At 36.4% G+C, this 18,135-nt stretch overlaps 1 protein-coding gene across 3 annotated transcripts in view; it reads left to right on the forward strand.

Annotated features, from left to right (window-relative positions):
* Window positions 1-18,135, forward strand: part of LOC121168172 (mitogen-activated protein kinase kinase kinase kinase 5) — a 92,626-nt gene that overhangs the window by 57,868 nt on the left and 16,623 nt on the right. The window contains exons 14-28 of one of the 3 annotated variants that reach the window (XM_040998036.1): window positions 61-139; window positions 4,222-4,280; window positions 5,303-5,370; window positions 7,554-7,596; window positions 8,169-8,379; window positions 9,545-9,642; window positions 9,792-9,833; window positions 10,626-10,710; window positions 12,380-12,459; window positions 12,704-12,764; window positions 15,100-15,102; window positions 15,186-15,300; window positions 15,987-16,045; window positions 17,043-17,146; window positions 17,475-17,652. In XM_040998036.1, coding sequence (XP_040853970.1) covers window positions 61-139; window positions 4,222-4,280; window positions 5,303-5,370; window positions 7,554-7,596; window positions 8,169-8,379; window positions 9,545-9,642; window positions 9,792-9,833; window positions 10,626-10,710; window positions 12,380-12,459; window positions 12,704-12,764; window positions 15,100-15,102; window positions 15,186-15,300; window positions 15,987-16,045; window positions 17,043-17,146; window positions 17,475-17,652 — 1,285 coding nt within the window. The remainder of the gene's footprint in view (window positions 1-60; window positions 140-4,221; window positions 4,281-5,302; window positions 5,371-7,553; window positions 7,597-8,168; window positions 8,380-9,544; window positions 9,643-9,791; window positions 9,834-10,625; window positions 10,711-12,379; window positions 12,460-12,703; window positions 12,765-15,099; window positions 15,103-15,185; window positions 15,301-15,986; window positions 16,046-17,042; window positions 17,147-17,474; window positions 17,653-18,135) is intronic. The other 2 variants (XM_040998038.1, XM_040998037.1) reach the window with 2 other exon arrangements.

Below are 18,135 nucleotides of genomic sequence, written 5' to 3' on the forward strand. Positions count from 1 at the left end.
TTGATCTTTTAACTTATTGACTGACATTTTTAAGTGTGTGTGTTATGCTTGTATTTACAGCCCCATGCTGTCATTCGTCATACAATTAGATCTACAAACAGGAATGCCAGAGCTGAACGGACAGCTTCAGAAATAAATTGTATGTGTTTGTTATTCATTTTCCATTGGTGGTTTTGGATGATGGAACTCGGTGTTATACTTTTTATGGAATAATAAAATCTCATACTGATTGAGGCAATGTATTTTAATATATCAGAATGATCTAGAGTCTGGTGCTGTGGCATATAGTAAGCCAAGCCTTTGCCTGCACTGCAGGCATCCTGTGTGGGACCCAGTTTGTGTCTCGGCTGCTTTACTTCATATTCAGCTGCTTGTTTGTGGCCTGGGAAGGCAGTGGAGGATGTCTCAAGTTCTTGGGTCCCTGCACCCACATGGGAAACCAGGAAGAAGTTCCTGACTCCTGGATTTCTTACCTGCCTGGCTCCAGCCATTTGCGATTTGAGAAGTAGATCAGTAGGTGGAAGACCTCTCTATTTCTCCTTCTCTGCAGTTCTTTCAAATAAAAATAAAATTAATCCTTTAAAAACATAATGCTTCTAATAAGATTTACTTTTCTATTCTTGGTAGAAAGCCCATGATTTTTACATCTCTTCACCTTGACCAAAGCCAGTCCATATTTGATATGTTTTGCCAAATTTCTTTTATGTTTCTCCATGTATGTTTTTACCTGGATGAATTTATACTTAAAAATTTATTTCATGGGGCCTTGCGCGGTAGCCTAGTGGCTAAAGTCCTCGCCTTGCATGCACCCAGATCCCATATGGGCACCAGTTCTAATCCTGGTGGCCCCGTTTCCCATCCAGCTCCCTGCTTGTGGCCTGGGAAAGCAGTTGAGGATGGCCCAAAACCTTGGGACCTTGCACCTGCATGAGAGACCCGGAAGAGATTCCAAGCTCCTGGCTTCAAATGGGCTCAGCTCCAGCCGTTGCAGTCACTTGGGGAGTGAATCATCAGATGGAATATCTTCCTCTCTGTCTCTCATCCTCTCTGTATAACTGACTTTCTAATAAAAAAAAATCTTTTTTTTTTGAAAATTTACTCCATTTAGAACTTTCTGTATATTAGCTTAGTCTTTGTAACTGTTATGTTTATGGCATTGTGTTTTATTAATGATATATTTAGGCAGTTCCCTATTGCACATTTTCACTGTTTTCAATTTTTATAAATTATTACAGATTTTGTCAATTATTTTTGAGAATTTATTTGAGCCAGAGAGCTCTCAACTTCTGACTTACCTCCCTAATGTCAGTAACAAAGGTTGGGACAGGACTGACGTAGGTCCAGAAACGCAATCCAGTCCCATGTGGTTAGCAGGAACACAGTTACTTGACCCCTCACTGAATCTCCCAGTATCTGCATTAACTGGAACATGGATTCAGGAGCTGGAGGCAGGAGTGCGAGCTAAGCACTCTGATACAGAATGCAGACAGCTTCTCAGAGCACCAGCCCCTCTATTTTGTTTTTCTTTCAGTTTTTGAAACTGAGTTGATAGTTTACAGTTAATTCAAATATTAAATAGATGTATGAAGAATTTAAATTAATTTTAAATGTGTATATACTCACTACCACCCAGAAGTGGAGATGGGACGTGGCCAGAATCTCCAAGGGCTCCCTCATACTCCTTCACAGGCAGTGCTCTTCCCTCCAAGAGTTCCCCTACTCTGGCTAGCTGATCTCTGCTGTGATCTCTCACCGTGTGTAGTGATGTATTTCACCATGTGATCACCACAATTTGTCCATTCTTCCATTCATAGGCACTGTTGTTATGCTTTTTGGTAGGCATGTAATTATTTTGAACTGAGCCCACACTCAGTCTAAACTTGCCAGGGAAAAAATGTGTAGCCCAGTGTGGCAGAGCTCACACCAGAGCAACCATAGAGCATGGCATCGGACTCCAGAGAAGAGGTCTGGGATGTTAGACATAGTGGTTTTCCAGTGATGTTGATGTGATGACCTTGAGCAAAATAGCCATGCGTTCATTGAAAGGGTGAACATCAGCCTTACGCTGTGGAAGCAGACTTGAAAATGTGTTTCTTTGGAAACTCAAAATGTTGGGTTCAGAAATGTCTTTATTCGAAGCTTTGCATCTGGGTTGAAAATTGAGACTGCTTCTGTGTGTTGGTGAATTGCGTCTTCCAGGCTAGAATAAAATGATTCACTCTAATGAGTGTGATGTCTTACAGCAGAGTTTATGACAGTCTGTAATTTTACAGCATGAGGTTTCTCAGTAAGAAAGCAGTAGAACTCAGGGGGTTATTATATGAAACTGCATATGTGGAATATTTTTGGGAAGAACATTGTTTCTTTTTCATTTTGTCTTTGTGTGTTAGTCTATCCTCCCTTCCTGATGAAAGGCAGGGCAGATTTCTCTATTGCTGTCTGACCCAACTATGTGTGCACTAGCTAAATTGCCTAGTTCTATAATTTTGTTTGTCATCTGAAGTCAATTCATAGCCTAGTTACCTAGGAAGAACTACACAGAATTGACACCACAGAAAGTTGGGAGACAGCCACAGAAAAAAAATTGAGTTCAAGCCCAACATTTGGTTTAATTACATAATTTTAGCTAATTTCTAAGTAAATTTTATTCAGGTGTTGAACTCATACCAAGGACTGACTAGGGCTACCAAAAGCAGTATCTTTTAAAAGATTTATTGAATTTATTTGCAAAGCAGAATGCCGGAAAGGGAGAGACAGAAACCTTCCACCTGCTTGTTCATTGCTTAAATAGCCACATTGGCCATGACTGGACCAGGTGAAAGCTGGGAATCTGGAACTCCATTTAGATTTGCCACATGGGTATCAGGGACCTAACTACTTGGTCATCATCTGCTGTGTTCCCAGGTGACTTAGCAGGGAGCTGGATGGAAGCAGAGCAGCCTGTACCTGAATCAGTTCTCCTATATGGAATGCCATTGTTGCAAGCTGCAGCTAATCAGCAATGAATGTAGATATTAACATGCTTATTCTGTCAGGGATTGCAGTTCCTTTGCTTCCAAACACTTGATTCCTATAGTTTGTACACACACACTTGTTTTACATGGATTTAGTTGTTGCAAGATTAATTCTGACTACTACTTGGAAGAGTAATTCTGATTCTTGATACTTAATTGTGGCTAAAATCTTAACTTTTAGAGGATTCTAAAGCATTCCCTTACCTTCTCTTGCCTTTGTTAAGACTCTAATTTTAGTACATAGTAAATTCTTATAATTAAAGCAATAATTTATAGCCATATGAAAATCTTTTATAGAGCCTCATGGCCTGCTTGCCAATTTTTCTAATTGTGACAATAAAAAAAATTATCTCTGTCTCCAAAAAAATTATTCTTAATTACAATTAAAGTACACACTATATTTTATGAGATGTCTTCCAAATTGTTTAATTGCAATTTTCTTTTAAAAATGTATTTTTATTAGAAAGGCAGTTATACAGAGAGAAGGAGATATAGAAAGAGCTTCCATAGACTGATTCACTCCTCAAGTGGCTGCCACACCAGAGCTAAGCTTATCTGAAACCAGGAGCCAGAAACCTCCTCTGGGTCTCCCACATGGATATAGGGTCCCAAGACTTTGGGCCATCCTCCATTGCTTTCCCAGGGCACAAGCAGAAAGCTGGACAGGAAGTGGAGCAGCCAAAAGATGAATTGGTGCCCAAATGGGATCCTGGTGCATGCAAGGCAAGGATTTAACTGCTAGGTTATTGTGCTGGGCCATTCAGTGAAAATTTTATAACCTGATTTTGCTTAATGTGATTGAATTACGCAGGTAATTTGTGGGTTTTTTGTTTTTAAAGATAAGGACAGTGTGATTCTAAGTCACATTGCTTTTTAAATGCATTTTTCCCTAGTCACCTAGTTCTGATGAATGTTTTAAAGATGTCTTTTATGCAAAAATGTGCTGTTTAATTTTCTGACTCCAACAGAGAATTTAGTAGAAATGATAGGAAGATGTCAGATTACTTTCTTTTGATGAATAAAAAGGGATTACTATTGTAGTTATCAAAAAAAAAAAAAAAGAGGAAAGAAAAAAAACGAGAGAGACTTTTGGTTCTTTCTTGTACATCCTTTGTCTCTTTACCAGCATAGAAACTTCTCATTATATTCCTGAGATACCAAACCTTTAATACACTGATTTTATCCATGTCTGTTATGTGTTTTTCAGTTGATAAATTACAGTTTGAGCCTCCTCTGAGAAAAGAAACGGAAGCACGTGATGAAATGGTAAGAACTGTGAGTTTCTATGTATGTTCATATTAAAATTTGAAAAAACTTAAGTGTGCTATGATTACAGAACAAATTAATATATTCTGTTAAGTATCCATTTTGACAATGTACTTTTCACAGTTTGAAATAGTTTCTAGTTTAGGTGCATTTTGATTAGGATATAAAGTCGCATGCTATGGAAACCGTTCATTGTCTCTAGAGTCTGAATTGCCACATAGTTATTAACCACAGGGAAAACCACCAGCTTTAGGTCACAGGGCCTTTTCTCTTACTAATTTTGTGAAGTGTGCAGTATGTTCTGTATCCTTACCTTGCCTTACTGTTTTTCAAAAGTCTTATTTGTTAGTACAGCTTTTTATAAAATTGAGCTTGTTTTGAGATCATTAGTTACCCTTTCTTTGCTTAGAAGAAAGGAATTAAAAAAGGAAGATAGTATTAGAGTCAGTCTAGAAACTGTCTTTAATGTCTTTAAATTTTAGTTAATAAAACATGGCTTTTAGCAATTTTTTCTTACGTTTAATGTATCTCTTCCTTAACACTTAAAATCAGTGCTCTTCTTACTGTAGATGTCATTGAATAAGAAGTCTTCAGGTTCCATGCCAAGAGGGAAAAGGAGTATATCCATCAATAAATAAAAATTTAATAATAAACTCTTTAGTTCTCCATGCTTAAAGGGTTGGTGACACACCCAACTCAAAGATATTTTTTTCTCTTTTGCTTTGGAAAATGCTAGCATATGAGTCATGAGAACTTGTCACATTTGGAGCCACATTTAGTGTGTTTGTGGAATTTCTAAAATTTTTCTCAATTGATAATGAGTCATTGACCTAAATAGGTCAAATGACAAAGCAAAGCTAGCTGAATATTCAAAAAGTGATTGAATACTAAGATAGTTAGTAGTCATTACACTGGTATATTCTTCTTGGAGCAAATAGAAGTTACTGTCTGGTATGGAGTAACCTTTTGGTTTTTTTGTTGTTAGAAAGTAGCATTTTACCACTTTTTTAAAATCTTTACAGGGAGTATCCTCAGACCCAAACTTTGTATTACATTGGAATCCTTTTGTTGATGGTGCAAATACTGGCAAGTAAGTAGTTTTCTGATTTACTTATTTTAATTTGTGCATAGGGACTGTATTGGGTGGATTTTTTATTTGAATTTTTAGTTGAAATGGTTCTGTGTTGTCAGTGTGAATAGCATCATATGTTGCTTAGTAAGGATTTGGTTTTTTTAATCAAAATGAGCGTAATGATGTAATGCATTGAAATTTGAATCATTGGGGAAAAAAAGGAAATCATGGAGAGTTAGGAAACAGGGGGCTCCTAGACCTATCTTTCCTGAGAAGTTCTGTCTGCCTTCAGTGAGTTATTGCTAGGCTGTTTGTGCAGTAACTCGGATAACTCTGGAAATACAGATTCCTGGGTTCCAACATTAAGCTGTAGATTTGGGGTTCACAAAGTATGACTGGAGGACCAGAACTAGCCCCTTCCTTGTTTTGATATCCCCCATGCTTTAAGAACAGTGTATTTGACTTTTAGTGTTGAAAAAAAAGTTTAAATACTATTTTTGTCATATATGGAAATGATCTCAACATACAAAAATGAAGGTTCGTTAGGGTACAGCCATGATAAATTGTGTATTTATAGCTGCTTTTGTGCTACAGTGGCAGAGTTGCATATCTGTGACCACTGTGTATGTCACAAAACCTACAGTCTTTACTGAGTGGTCCTATATAGAGAAAGTTGCCGATACTCTGTTGTGGAAAACTGTCTTTGGGACTGGAGAGTAATAATTGTAAAAGCTTCAGGAATTATTGCAGTGACTTTGCATAAGTGTAGAAACCATTGAGTTAGGCTAAATCCAGTGTTTCTCAGACTTAAGTGCCTGTTGTATACCTGATGAGCTTAAATTGGACATTCAGGAGATGAGCAGGTTAAGCGTAGCCTGCAGTGCCAGCATACCATATGGGTGCCTGTTGGCTTTTCTGGCTGCTCCATTTGCAGTCCAGCTCCCTGCTAATGTGCCTAGACGAGCTGCAGAAGATGACCCAAGTGCTAGGGCCTCTGCACTCACATGGGAGACCTGGAGCTCCCTGCCTCCTAGCTTGGATCTAGCACAGTTCTAACCATTGTGGCCATTTGGAGGGTTAGCTAGAGAATGAAAGATGCATTCATATTCTCTCTGTCTCTCTGTCTCTCTCTCTCTCTCTCTCTCTCTCTCTCTCTGCCCTCTCTTATTCTTACCCTGTAAATCTGATTGCCAAATAAGTTTTTTTTTTTTTTTTCAATAAAATGGCTAATCTGAGTGAGCACTTCTACAGTGTGCATTTTTAAGAATGTATGTTCCTGGGATGTGCTCGTGTTGCTGGAAACACACTTTGGAGTAGCAAAGGATTTAAAAATAATCTGTTTGAATTTATGTACTCCGTCTCTGAAAGTCTGAGTCTACTTTCTGCTAGTAAATACGGGATCTTTTAATTCTTATTTTTCGTTTCACACTTTTGTAAGTATAGGGTTCCCCTTCCTCCTTCCATCTCTCCCTCCCTCTTCTCCCCTTGCTGTTGTCCCCTGTAGCTTACGATAATACAGTCCTTCAGCTACAGTCTCATCTCCAGCATACTGCTCTTTATGTGTGTCATGACATTGCAGGTATAAGCAATGGTAGTGTCTAGTATTTTGTTGTCAAGAACTTATTTTTAATTAAACATTAAATCTAGCAAAATATACTATGATGTAAAAAAGACTTTTTAATCACTTTATAAACTGTACTTTAAGTCCTAGTAATACATTTTAACAACATGAGGTCCTTGGTCTTCCTAAAAGCATTATCCTCCACATAATGCTCTTAATGTCTTTTATTATGTCTGGTATTGTAAGTAGATTTTTTTCTAAAAAATTTATTTTATTTTATTGGAGAGTCAGATATACAGAGAGGAGAAACAGAGAGGAACATCTTCCATGCATTGATTCATTCCCCAAAGTGGCCACAATGCTCAGAGTTGAGCCAGTCTCGAGCCAGGAGCCAGGAACTTCTTCCGGGTCTCCCACGCAGGTACAGAAGGCAGTGGGCTGTCCTAGACTGCTTTCCCAGGCTACAAACAGGGAGCTGGATGTTAAGTGGGGCCACCACGAAATGAACCTGCATCCGTATGGGATCCTGGCATGTGCAAGGCAAGGACTTTAGCCACCAGGCTCAATTTTAATGCATATTTAATAGCATCTGTTTATATTTTGCTCATTTATTACTATCAAAATTGTGTTTTTATATTAGATCGACCTCAAAACGTGCAATCCCACCCCCTCTGCCTCCTAAGGTAAGCTACTTTTGAGCAGTAAACCTTTGGTTATGTAATTAGAAATATTTTGGTCAATTTTATTCAGAATTCTCTAACAAATATTTTAGAGAAAGGTAATATTCAACAGGAATATATGAATATTTAAAATATGCAGTAAGGAAAATTTCATGACAAATAGAATATTTGTAGTCACTATTTGGAAAAGACAAAAATCAGTATTGCTCATTTGTGAAAATATTTGAAGAGGAGCCAGAGTTCATCATTTGTCATTCTCTGTTATTCCTGCAGATGGACATCTTTGTAGAGTCGTGTTCCATTAAGTCTTCTTCCTTGTTTGTTTCTAGTTATTAAATACTTTGTTGATTGTTGACATAATTTTGTTTATCAAAATTGCATCAGTTGTGGATTGATGCTGATTAAAAATCATGGCAGATTGTTGGTTATATGAAGTGAACTCAACTCTTGTTTACTTAAGCCGGTGAATGGAACTGCACAAAAAAAAGAAGATCCATTTTCTCCTTTCTGAAGTATTTGTGGGCTAATGGTAACTAATTATCTCTTAAAGTATGTTTTTATTTTCTTATTACTAGCCAAGGATCAGCAGTTACCCTGAAGACAACCTCCCAGATGACGAAAGATCATCAACCATAAAACGTTGCCCTGATTCAGACAGCAGGGCTCCCCATGTGCTCAGAAGACAGAGCAGCCCAAGCTATGGTCCTGTAGCAGAGTCGTCCTCTATTGGTATGGCTGGCAGTGTCAGCAGCCCTGGAGTGCACACAGCTAGATACTGTGATCTGGGTAAATAAATCAAAGTAAACACTGGGAAGAAATCCACTTCACTCTTACCTTAAATAGTATCTTTTTTTCTTAATTACATGAGAATTTAAAGCTTATTGAAGCTTTGAATTCCATATGAGTGGGCTATAAATAGATATTACCCACTTCAACGCTGCTTTGACTACTTGCTGAATATTATACAATCCAAAGGATGAATGTGTATTTCTTCCTCCAAAAGGTTAGGGGCTTTACAGTTCACACCTATAAGCTCATAACATCAGAGGAGAAAATACTGTGTATGTCTCCCACACCTATGATAAGTAATAGAAGACCAGAGATTTTTGAAAAGGAAAGGGCAAACAGATAGAGGAAGTGGTTTCTTGTAGTATAGGAAAGAATTTGTTGAATCTTCAGAAGGTAGACCAGTGCTGACCAGGCCTTCTTGCAGACTAAGAAAGACATGAGTAAATGCATCAGCTCAGGCCATCTGAGTTGTATTTGAAGTACCATCTACTATGGTGTAAGTTTGACACTTAAAGGGAATTTAGGACTAAACATAAAGTTCAATCATGAAAGTCTTTGAGTATCAGCATCAGTATGTCAGCTTTCATTTTTGTCACAATGTGGGTAAGAATTTTCTGTTTCCCTAGATTTAAAACGCTGCTGAAGTTGCTCTGCTACTTGTACAGGATCTAGAAAAACATACTCAGGATAAATTAATTCATCCAACAATAGAAAATATTCCCTTATTGGTGTGGGTGGGTTAAGTCACAGCCAGTATCATGTGCATCCCATATTGGAGTGCCTGGTTTAAGTCCTGACTGTTCCATACTTCTGACCCAGCATCCTGCTAATATACCTGGGAGCAATGGGTGATGGGGCACTGCCCAGATTCCTGCCACCCACGTGGGAGACCCAAGTGGAATTCCTAGTTCCTGGCTCCCGACTTTGGCTTGGCTGAACCCTAGTTGTTGTTATCTGGGAAGTGAACCAGCATTTGGAATTTCTCGTCTCCTTTTCTCTTTTCACTTACTCTCAAAGAATAGATAAATAAATCTGAATAACATATTTTATAATAAGGGATCACCCAAGTGGGAAATAGTAACTAAAGAAAAAACCCTATTTTTCACAAAAAGTGCTCTCTTTAAGTGTGATCATTGAGCTTTTCTTTCTGGACTTTCTTTAGGAAATGGGGATGGGATCTCCAAGCTGATGAGTGAAAACACAGAAGGATCAGCACAAGCACCGCAGTTACCACGGAAGAAGGACAAACGAGACTTCCCTGTAGGTATTAACAGGCCTTTTAGAATTAGCTGCAACTGGTACCATGTTTATCAACTAAGGAGCACAATCTCTTTAATTCAAGAATTTAAATAAGTGAATTTCTAACATGACTTATGCAGTCTTATATTAAAAAATCATTTTTCTTGCAGAAACCAGCCATTAATGGCCTTCCACCTACCCCAAAAGTGCTGGTAAGAAATGTTTTTATGTGAACTATTTGCTATTTTTTCTACTATAGAAGCAAGCAGAAGTAGGTTTGCTATCAAGTGCCTTGAACCATTGTAAAGAATTAGATATAATTGGAATTTAGGAACCAAATCATGTACTCTTACTTGAATGAATTAGTTCAAATTTGGCATGTTGAAATTTCCTAAATACTGACAGCTGTATTCCCAGATAAAATTACAAAGACTAACTTAATTTTATCATAATGGCATCCGTTCACTTCGTTAGTGGCCTTCTGTTCCTGAAGCCATTTTCACACTTTTTCCACAAGGACACTGGACTGTACACTGAAAAGGAATGGGAGACATGTAGCGATGCTTCAGAGGAGCCTAAATGTGGTGCTTCAGCCACTCCTGTGAATGGGTGCTGTAGAAATTAGACTTTATTTAGTGAAAGTCTAACATTCATATCAGTCTTTTTGTCTGTTGTAACAATTTTAGAATTGTGCTAAAATTATACTCACAATAACATTTTTTAATAAAATCATTGACTTAAAATTTCTATACTGTATAGTTGGCAAATCTAGATATCATGGTAAACTTGTTTTTGCCTTAAATTAGTAGATTGTAGTAGGAAAGAATGGTAGACATTGTTGGTAGAAGGAATAAAAGTGTGTCCAAGGTATGAATTCAGTTTTGGGATGAATCCATAACTACCTGAAAATAAGAGTAAACTTGACATTTCATAATGCTCTTACGTATTTTCTAACAAAATATAAATTATCTAAACAAATCAACATTTCTTTCTTTATAAATAAGATGGGAGCGTGTTTTTCAAAAGTTTTTGATGGCTGCCCTTTGAAAATTAATTGTGCAACATCCTGGATACATCCTGATACAAAAGGTAAAGTTTCTAATTTTATGTGCATAAATAGTAAAAGCATTTATGTATAGCCTTATGAAATTCTTATGAAAGGATCCTTGCAACCAGTGATTTGAGGTTTATTTTCAAAATCTGACCTTAGAAACTAAAGGGTACAGAAACCTGCAACAATCTGTATAGATAGTTTTCATTTACAGGCATTAAAATTAAAGAGTTTACAGGAACTATTCTGTACTGAAGACTAAAAAGATACCACAATTGATTGTATCCATGAAATTTCTTTCATCGTCCAAGGACTATATAGTGATAATTTGTCAGCTGAATCAGTAAAATCTGTACATTTGATAATTGTTTTGTTTCAGTGTTAATGTCTTAAGGAATATATATAAGATACTTGTTTTAAAAAAATGAAGTATATGTAGGAGTAAAGGAAATTCAAGATTATAATTTAAACATTTCAGAGAAGGACAGATTCTACTTATGAAGAATGAAGGATCGAGCAGACACAATTCACGTGTTGAAAAAATCTGTGTTTTAACCCAAAATCCATTTTTTAATTTTATTATCCCGGTAATATCTTTATGCTGATACTCAATATCGTATGTTTTATCTTAAGCTTCCTTAATCTAGGAAAGTTCTTCATCTTTCTTTTTCTCCTAATTTTCACTTCTTTTGTAAAATTTCCCTTAATTTGGAATTGTCTAAGAAATCGCTTAGACCAGGTTTATGTTTTTATTTTTAGGACAACACAAATATTATACTGCTGTTCTCAGTACTTCATTCATTAGGCACATGATAGTAGCTTGTCCGGATATTATTGATGTTGATCAGTTAATTAAACTGATAGACATTAGCTTTGCCCACTGTCTAGTTATACTTTTTGCCTCTCTTTTTATGAAGAAATTGGTGTTGTGCCAGGTAGAGGCTCACTTGGCTCTTGCTAATAAGATTTCTGCTCATTAATTTCACTGTCCATTGACAGTCCATAAGCACTAGTTTTTTCTATACTTCTTATTAACTTATGTATTTGTATCAGTTGGCACATTTTTTTATTGAATTCAGTAAGATACCATCTACCTATTATTAATTGATTTTTACACTTAAATTGTCCCAGAGTCTTTGAGCGGTGTTAGACAATATCCTCATAGTTTTTTGAGTATTTTATAGCACAGTAAGATATCTTTGTTCATCTTAAACTCTCCTTGCCTCAGAATAGGAATCTTTCTTTTTTCCAAGAAGTTCTAGGTGTTTTTTGTGTATGTGTGTGAAAAATGGTGTATAGAAACCAAGATGTGGACTTTAAATTGTACTCATTTTTTTTCTAGTGTGTCATGATTTACACTTTGTTCTTGGTACATTTTCCTTGTTCAAAACATCATTTAAGATTCCGTTGCAAAAATTCACTACTACAATAGAAGAAATGAAAGTAACGTTGAAGGAGGAATGATTATGTAAAGATGAAGTCTGAGAGAATTCATCTAACATATACTGTATTGATAAAGCAATAATTGGAGATAAGATTTTAAGAAAATTCCCTGATTTTAGAAAATGATTTTACTTGGATGGGTGGGTGGATAGATGGATGGATGGATAGATAATTGATTTTAATGCCATTACAACATAAAACCATTATTTCAGTGAATGGTTTCAATAGTGATAGTAAATTTTGGTAATTTATCAACTATTTTAGATCAATACATTATTTTTGGAACTGAAGATGGAATTTACACATTGAATCTCAATGAGCTACATGAGGCAACCATGGAACAGGTAATGACATACAGAATAAAAGTAGTATCTTAATTTTACATCAGTTTGCTGGTCTCCAATTGGATTTTTAGGAACTAAATATTTTTAAAAATGAAATTTTTCCATAAATGTATTAAATTTTTCCCACAAAAATGACGCTGATGTCCTGAAAGATGATATAGTTACTTAAGAATGTTGTTAATTTGGAGGAGAGAGACAGAATGGAAATTAAGGGGGTTAATTATCTTTCTTCATTTTTCTGTAGTTATTTCCACGAAAGTGTACCTGGCTCTATGTTATCAATAATACTTTAATGTCATTATCAGGTATGTATGTAACGGTAAAGAATAAACTATATGATAGAAAAATGTAAATTTATTAACCAAAGAAATGTAATTTTAATGTTCAGTGTTTTAAAATGTGGCTTTTTAGTCTGTGTAACTGCAATGTAGTACAGTAAATGGGCTTTGTATTTCCTGCTTCTTAGCATGGGACGAAGCTTTGAGCATGTCTTCGGTTAGAGCAGCGCTTCCCAAACCTACCCAGCATCTTGGCCTCTGGGTGGTAAGGCAGTGACTGCCCCAGGCCATTCCCTTCCTCAAGGCCTGTTGCTTACCTGGAGAATTGACATTCTGGAAGGTGAAGCAAAGGCACCCCTCTTCTGTGTGATCTCAAGCCAGTCATTTTCCCTGCCTCAGCCTCAGTTTTCTTAATTATAAAATGAGGACAATGAGTCGGGAATGTACCGGCAACCCATATGGATGCTAGGCCTGGTGCTGGCTGCTCTAGTTCCAATCCAGCTCCCTGTTAATGGTCTGGGAAAGCAGTGGAGGATGGCCCAAGAACTTGGGACCCTGTGTCCACCTGGGAAACCTAAATGAAACTACTGGTTTCCAGCTTTGGATCAGCCCAGCTCTGGCTGTTGCAGCCATTTGGGGAGTGAACCAGCAGATGGAAGATGAGTGTTTGTCTGTAACTTTTTCAAATAAAATAAATAAATCTTAAAAAAAAAAAAAAAAAAGGACAGTGGGGTAACTGTAATGGTCTCATGACATCATTGTGAGGATGAAATGAGGTGATATACAATGTGCTGAATTAGGTATGATATCTTCCAGAGGTGTCTTCTTTTATTTCATGTTTTTCTGCTAACCCTCTGGGATAATGCTTGACACTCTTCAAAACAAGTCAGCTCCCAGAGCAGCCTTGTGTAGCTTGACTTCTTGTGCTTTTCCTTTTTTCTTCTTAGTGGTTGCTGGGAGTTGAAAGGCTGGGTGGGTAATATTTTGAATTTCTTTAAAAATTCTTGCCTACCAAAAATATTTCCTTATATTTTACATTTAAATGACTACCTGTAGGTTTCCTGATTGAATTCATTCTGTTAAAGTCCACAATAGTTAATTATTTTTTCTCTCTAGTAGAGATTTGTCAGAAATATGGGTATTTCAACTAATTCCATCATTCATGAACACATATCGTTTGCTTGTGCTTAAGTGGTTTCTAAAAAGCCTCAGAACCAGTCCTGCAAAGACAGTGTCACATGCTACCACTGATTTGTGGTAGCTAATGTGTAGAGTACAAATCATTTAATATATATGAGTGAAGTTGACACCTTGGGATTTTATTAATGAACAGAGGTCTTCCTACTGCTTGTTGAATTCTTTATTCATTAAGCCTATGACCATCAAGTAAATTAAAAACATGTTATCACAAAAAAAATGTTTAAAACCCTTTCTTTTTGAGTTAATGGTTGAAAAGTATAGGCATGTAAAATCATTTTTCTTGATTTCTCTGGCTATTTTTGTTCCTTTGTCTTTGGAAATGCACTTAAGAACTACGTAGGCTACATTTCATCTGTAAAATTTCTATGAGAAAGCAGGTAGAAAGTAAGCCTATAAGCCTTTCCATAGCCTTGTTTAAATGACTGATAAAGCTAAAAACAGGTAGACAGCAGAGCTCAGAAGCAGAAAATGTTCACATGCATTTGTGAGCACATTTGGTTGCCCAGCTACCTAAGTAGCTAAATCTAAACAGAAGAAAGAGAGGGGAAATACCATGTTATACAGAGTGCGCCCAGTCTAAGAACACGCGAGACTTTTGTTAAGGATGATCATGTTTTCTAATACTAACACTAATGCTAATACTAATACTAATTCTAATACTCTTTTATGTTATATCCACCATACCATGAATAACGAATTAAAAGAAGCTGCTTACCATATCACACCCTTAAAATGGCTGCATTTGTGATTCTGTGGAGTTGTACCCCTGGTGTCATGTATTGTAGCTTATAATATTGGTTTTATTTTCTTAGTTTTTTAATATGTTATGTCTGAGTCTTCATTCATGATCACTTTTTATCATAGTTTCCTGTGTTATACTAAAATAATCACATGGGCATCGTTGTCAGTCAATCCATGGTATAAGATTTTATATGACAGTGACCACCAATTTATTTTTCTATGGTGACATCACTGAGGATGTGTATATTCTGCCCAGATCAAGTGTTAGAATACACTTAATTTATTCAAAACATTCACCTACTTGCTTGAAAATTACTTTACCTGTTACTATCTTTCAAGGTAGCATTAACTGAGTTTTTGTTTTATGTGTGTTTTTCTGTATTGCTTGGCTTTTGGAACCTTACTGGACTCCTCATTTTAGAAGGTAATTGCATTTTCTTTAGCTTGAAAATTGTATTTATATACTGTAAATTGTTGTAATAAAAATAACATGTTTTTCTTTTATAGGAAAAACCTTCCAGCTCTATTCTCATAATCTTATAGCTTTGTTTGAACAAGCCAAAAAACCAGGATTGGCTGCCCATATTCAAACTCATAGATTTCCAGACCGCATACTGCCAAGGTACAAAATGTCATTTTGGATGGTAAAGGAAATTAGGATCTATTTTTAAGACAGATGGATTTAAACAAAACAAAACAAAACAAATGGAAAAACAAAAGAACAGAAAAAGAAACTTTGCTTATCCATGTGAAGCGTATGTGGCATTTTTATGATACAAAATCTCAGACCCTACCTCTGTCCTCTTAAAATTAGATTGTATGGAGTCACAGAGTCCAAGACAGTTCTGTTTTGTTTGTTTTTGTTTTTTAGCCTCTTTAGTTTCTGATTCATATCCAGTTCTTAAGACACTATTTCCAGCAAATAAATTATATGTAGCTATGTATATATGTGCACATATATGGGGTAGGCGTTGACCTACAAGTTACGATGCCCATGTCATGTATTGAAATGCTGGGTTAAATAAAATCCTTACTCCTGAATCCAGCTTCCTGCTATTGAAGGCCCTTGGAAGGCCTGGGTGACATAGTTGGGCAGCTGCCATCCACATGGGAAACCTGAACTTGCTCCCAGCTTCTGAAGCTATTGGAAACATTTGGGAGTTGAATAAGCCAATGGGAGCTCATAGTTTATTTCTCTGTCTTTGTCTCTCTGTGCCTCTGCAATAAATAGATAAATGTTTAAATAGATAATAACTTGCTGTATATAACCACTATTGTAAATACATTTATAATGTCTTATGTTTTCAGAAAGTTTGCTTTAACAACAAAGATTCCCGATACAAAAGGCTGCCACAAGTGTTGCATAGGTAAGTACTGTTTCTCAAACTGGATAGTTTGAACTTAAAGAATTTTTAAAATAATCTGAAGAGTTTCATAGAATCAAATAGGAAAACAGATTTATTTTTAAAGATTTATTTACTTATTGTTAAGTCAGCTATACAGAGAGGAGGAGAGACAGAGAGGAAGATCTTCTGTCCGATGATTCACTCCCCAAGTGAGCGCAATGGCCGATGCTATGCCGATCCGAAGCCAGGATCCAGGAACCTCTTCTGGGTATCCCACACGGGTGCAGGGTCCCAAAGCTTTGGGCCGTCCTCGACTGCTTTCCCAGGCCACAAGCAGGGAGCTGGATGGGAAGTGGAGCTGCAGGGATTAGAACCAGTGCTCATATGGGATCCAGTGCCTTCAAGGTGAGGACTTTAGCCACTAGGCCACGCTGCCGGGCCCAGATTTTTTTTTTAAACTCTGATTTTGATGAAGAGTGGCAGTGTCATTTAAGCACAAAAATGTATAGAAATAAGGCCTAGAAATGTTTGGAGCTAATGCCCTTAATGTTTACTCAGAGCACAGTGCCCTAGAGTTTTCAAACCATAGTGTCCAACACTGTGTGTCTCATAATATCATTGTCGCTCTCAGTCTCATTCCACCTATCAGATAAATTACTCTTAAAAAAAAAATGAAGAACCACCTAGCATAGTGAAGGTACTGAGAAATAAATGTACCTAATTTAAAAGTTGAGATAAGGGAGAAGTGAAAATGTAACAAAGCTTTTTTTGCCTACTCTTGTCACACTAGTTAACAGAATCAATACTTTAACAGCTATATAATCACGTCTTCCCTCCCTCTATGTTTTGGTTTTAATATCATCACGTTTCATTGTTTCTTCCCTGCCCTGCCTTTATAATGAAAGCTAAGTTAACTTTTAGGTGAGAATCATTCAGTTGTTGCTTTTAATTGACTAAATATATAAATATAAAGATATTTGTTGTTCTAAGTATGTCTTGGTTTTTTGTTTGTTTCTAGTCAGAAACCCTTACACAGGACACAAGTACCTCTGTGGAGCTTTACAGTCCGGCATTGTTTTACTCCAGTGGTATGAGCCGATGCAGAAGTTCATGTTAATCAAGGTATACATACACTTAGTATATCTACATTTTTTTCTCTAGAAAATACTCTTATATGACTCAAGCTAAAATTATAAGGTCCCTTTACTATTACCCATGGAGGGTGAGCATATCTATCATTTATATGTATATTTCTGTTTGATTAGGAAATTTTTGTTTGTTAATTAATTTCCAGAACCATTATAGCCATAAAGGTCAACATGGTTAGTTCTACAAAACTGGCCATGATTAGATAATAAGAAAAGGGAAGCTGTTCTCCTGACTTTATTCAGCAATAGTGTGAATTGGAAGAGAGTAACTGAATTACAGTTCTGTTATTTATTTCTTGCAGCACTTTGATTTTCCTTTGCCAAGTCCTTTGAATGTTTTTGAAATGCTGGTCATCCCAGAACAAGAATATCCCATGGTCTGTGTAGCTATTAGCAAGGGCACTGAAGCAAATCAGGTAGTTCAGTTTGAGACAATCAATTTGAATTCTACATCTTCGTGGTTTACAGAGATTGGCACAGGTGAGTGTTTTTGCCTCATGTTAGGATATTGATGCTTTTACCCAGGGGGAAAAACATAGTACTTAAGTACAGCCCATGTGGGCGCTTTTCAAAAAAATTGAGTATATTATTTCCCAAATAAGCCCTGGGAATGATGTATATATGAAATGTTATTTTCTCCTGATTTTATTTCTCCATAAACTTTTTCAAGAACCCTCACATGCTTTATGATGTCAGTTTACCAGAGACATTTTGATACAAATTATTTTACCAAAGAAAATGTCCTGACAGTCAGAGATCTTAGTTGTTACCAATTACTCTATACACCTGATAGATTTTCAAACATACTCTTCAACTTTTGTTGCTTTCTCAAACAACGAAGTTTCCTTTTTCCTTATTTTTTCTTTTTCTTCCTCAACTTCTTAGAAAATTCAGTGTGATTTAAATGGAAGTTTCACTGGTGTGGCCTTTAAGCTTTTCTATTTCAGTGTCTCCTTGCTTTCT

Source organism: Ochotona curzoniae, unplaced genomic scaffold (assembly GCF_017591425.1).
Source record: "Ochotona curzoniae isolate NIBS_2020 unplaced genomic scaffold, NIBS_Ocur_1.0 patch72, whole genome shotgun sequence".
Classification (NCBI taxonomy): Eukaryota; Metazoa; Chordata; class Mammalia; order Lagomorpha; family Ochotonidae; genus Ochotona; species Ochotona curzoniae.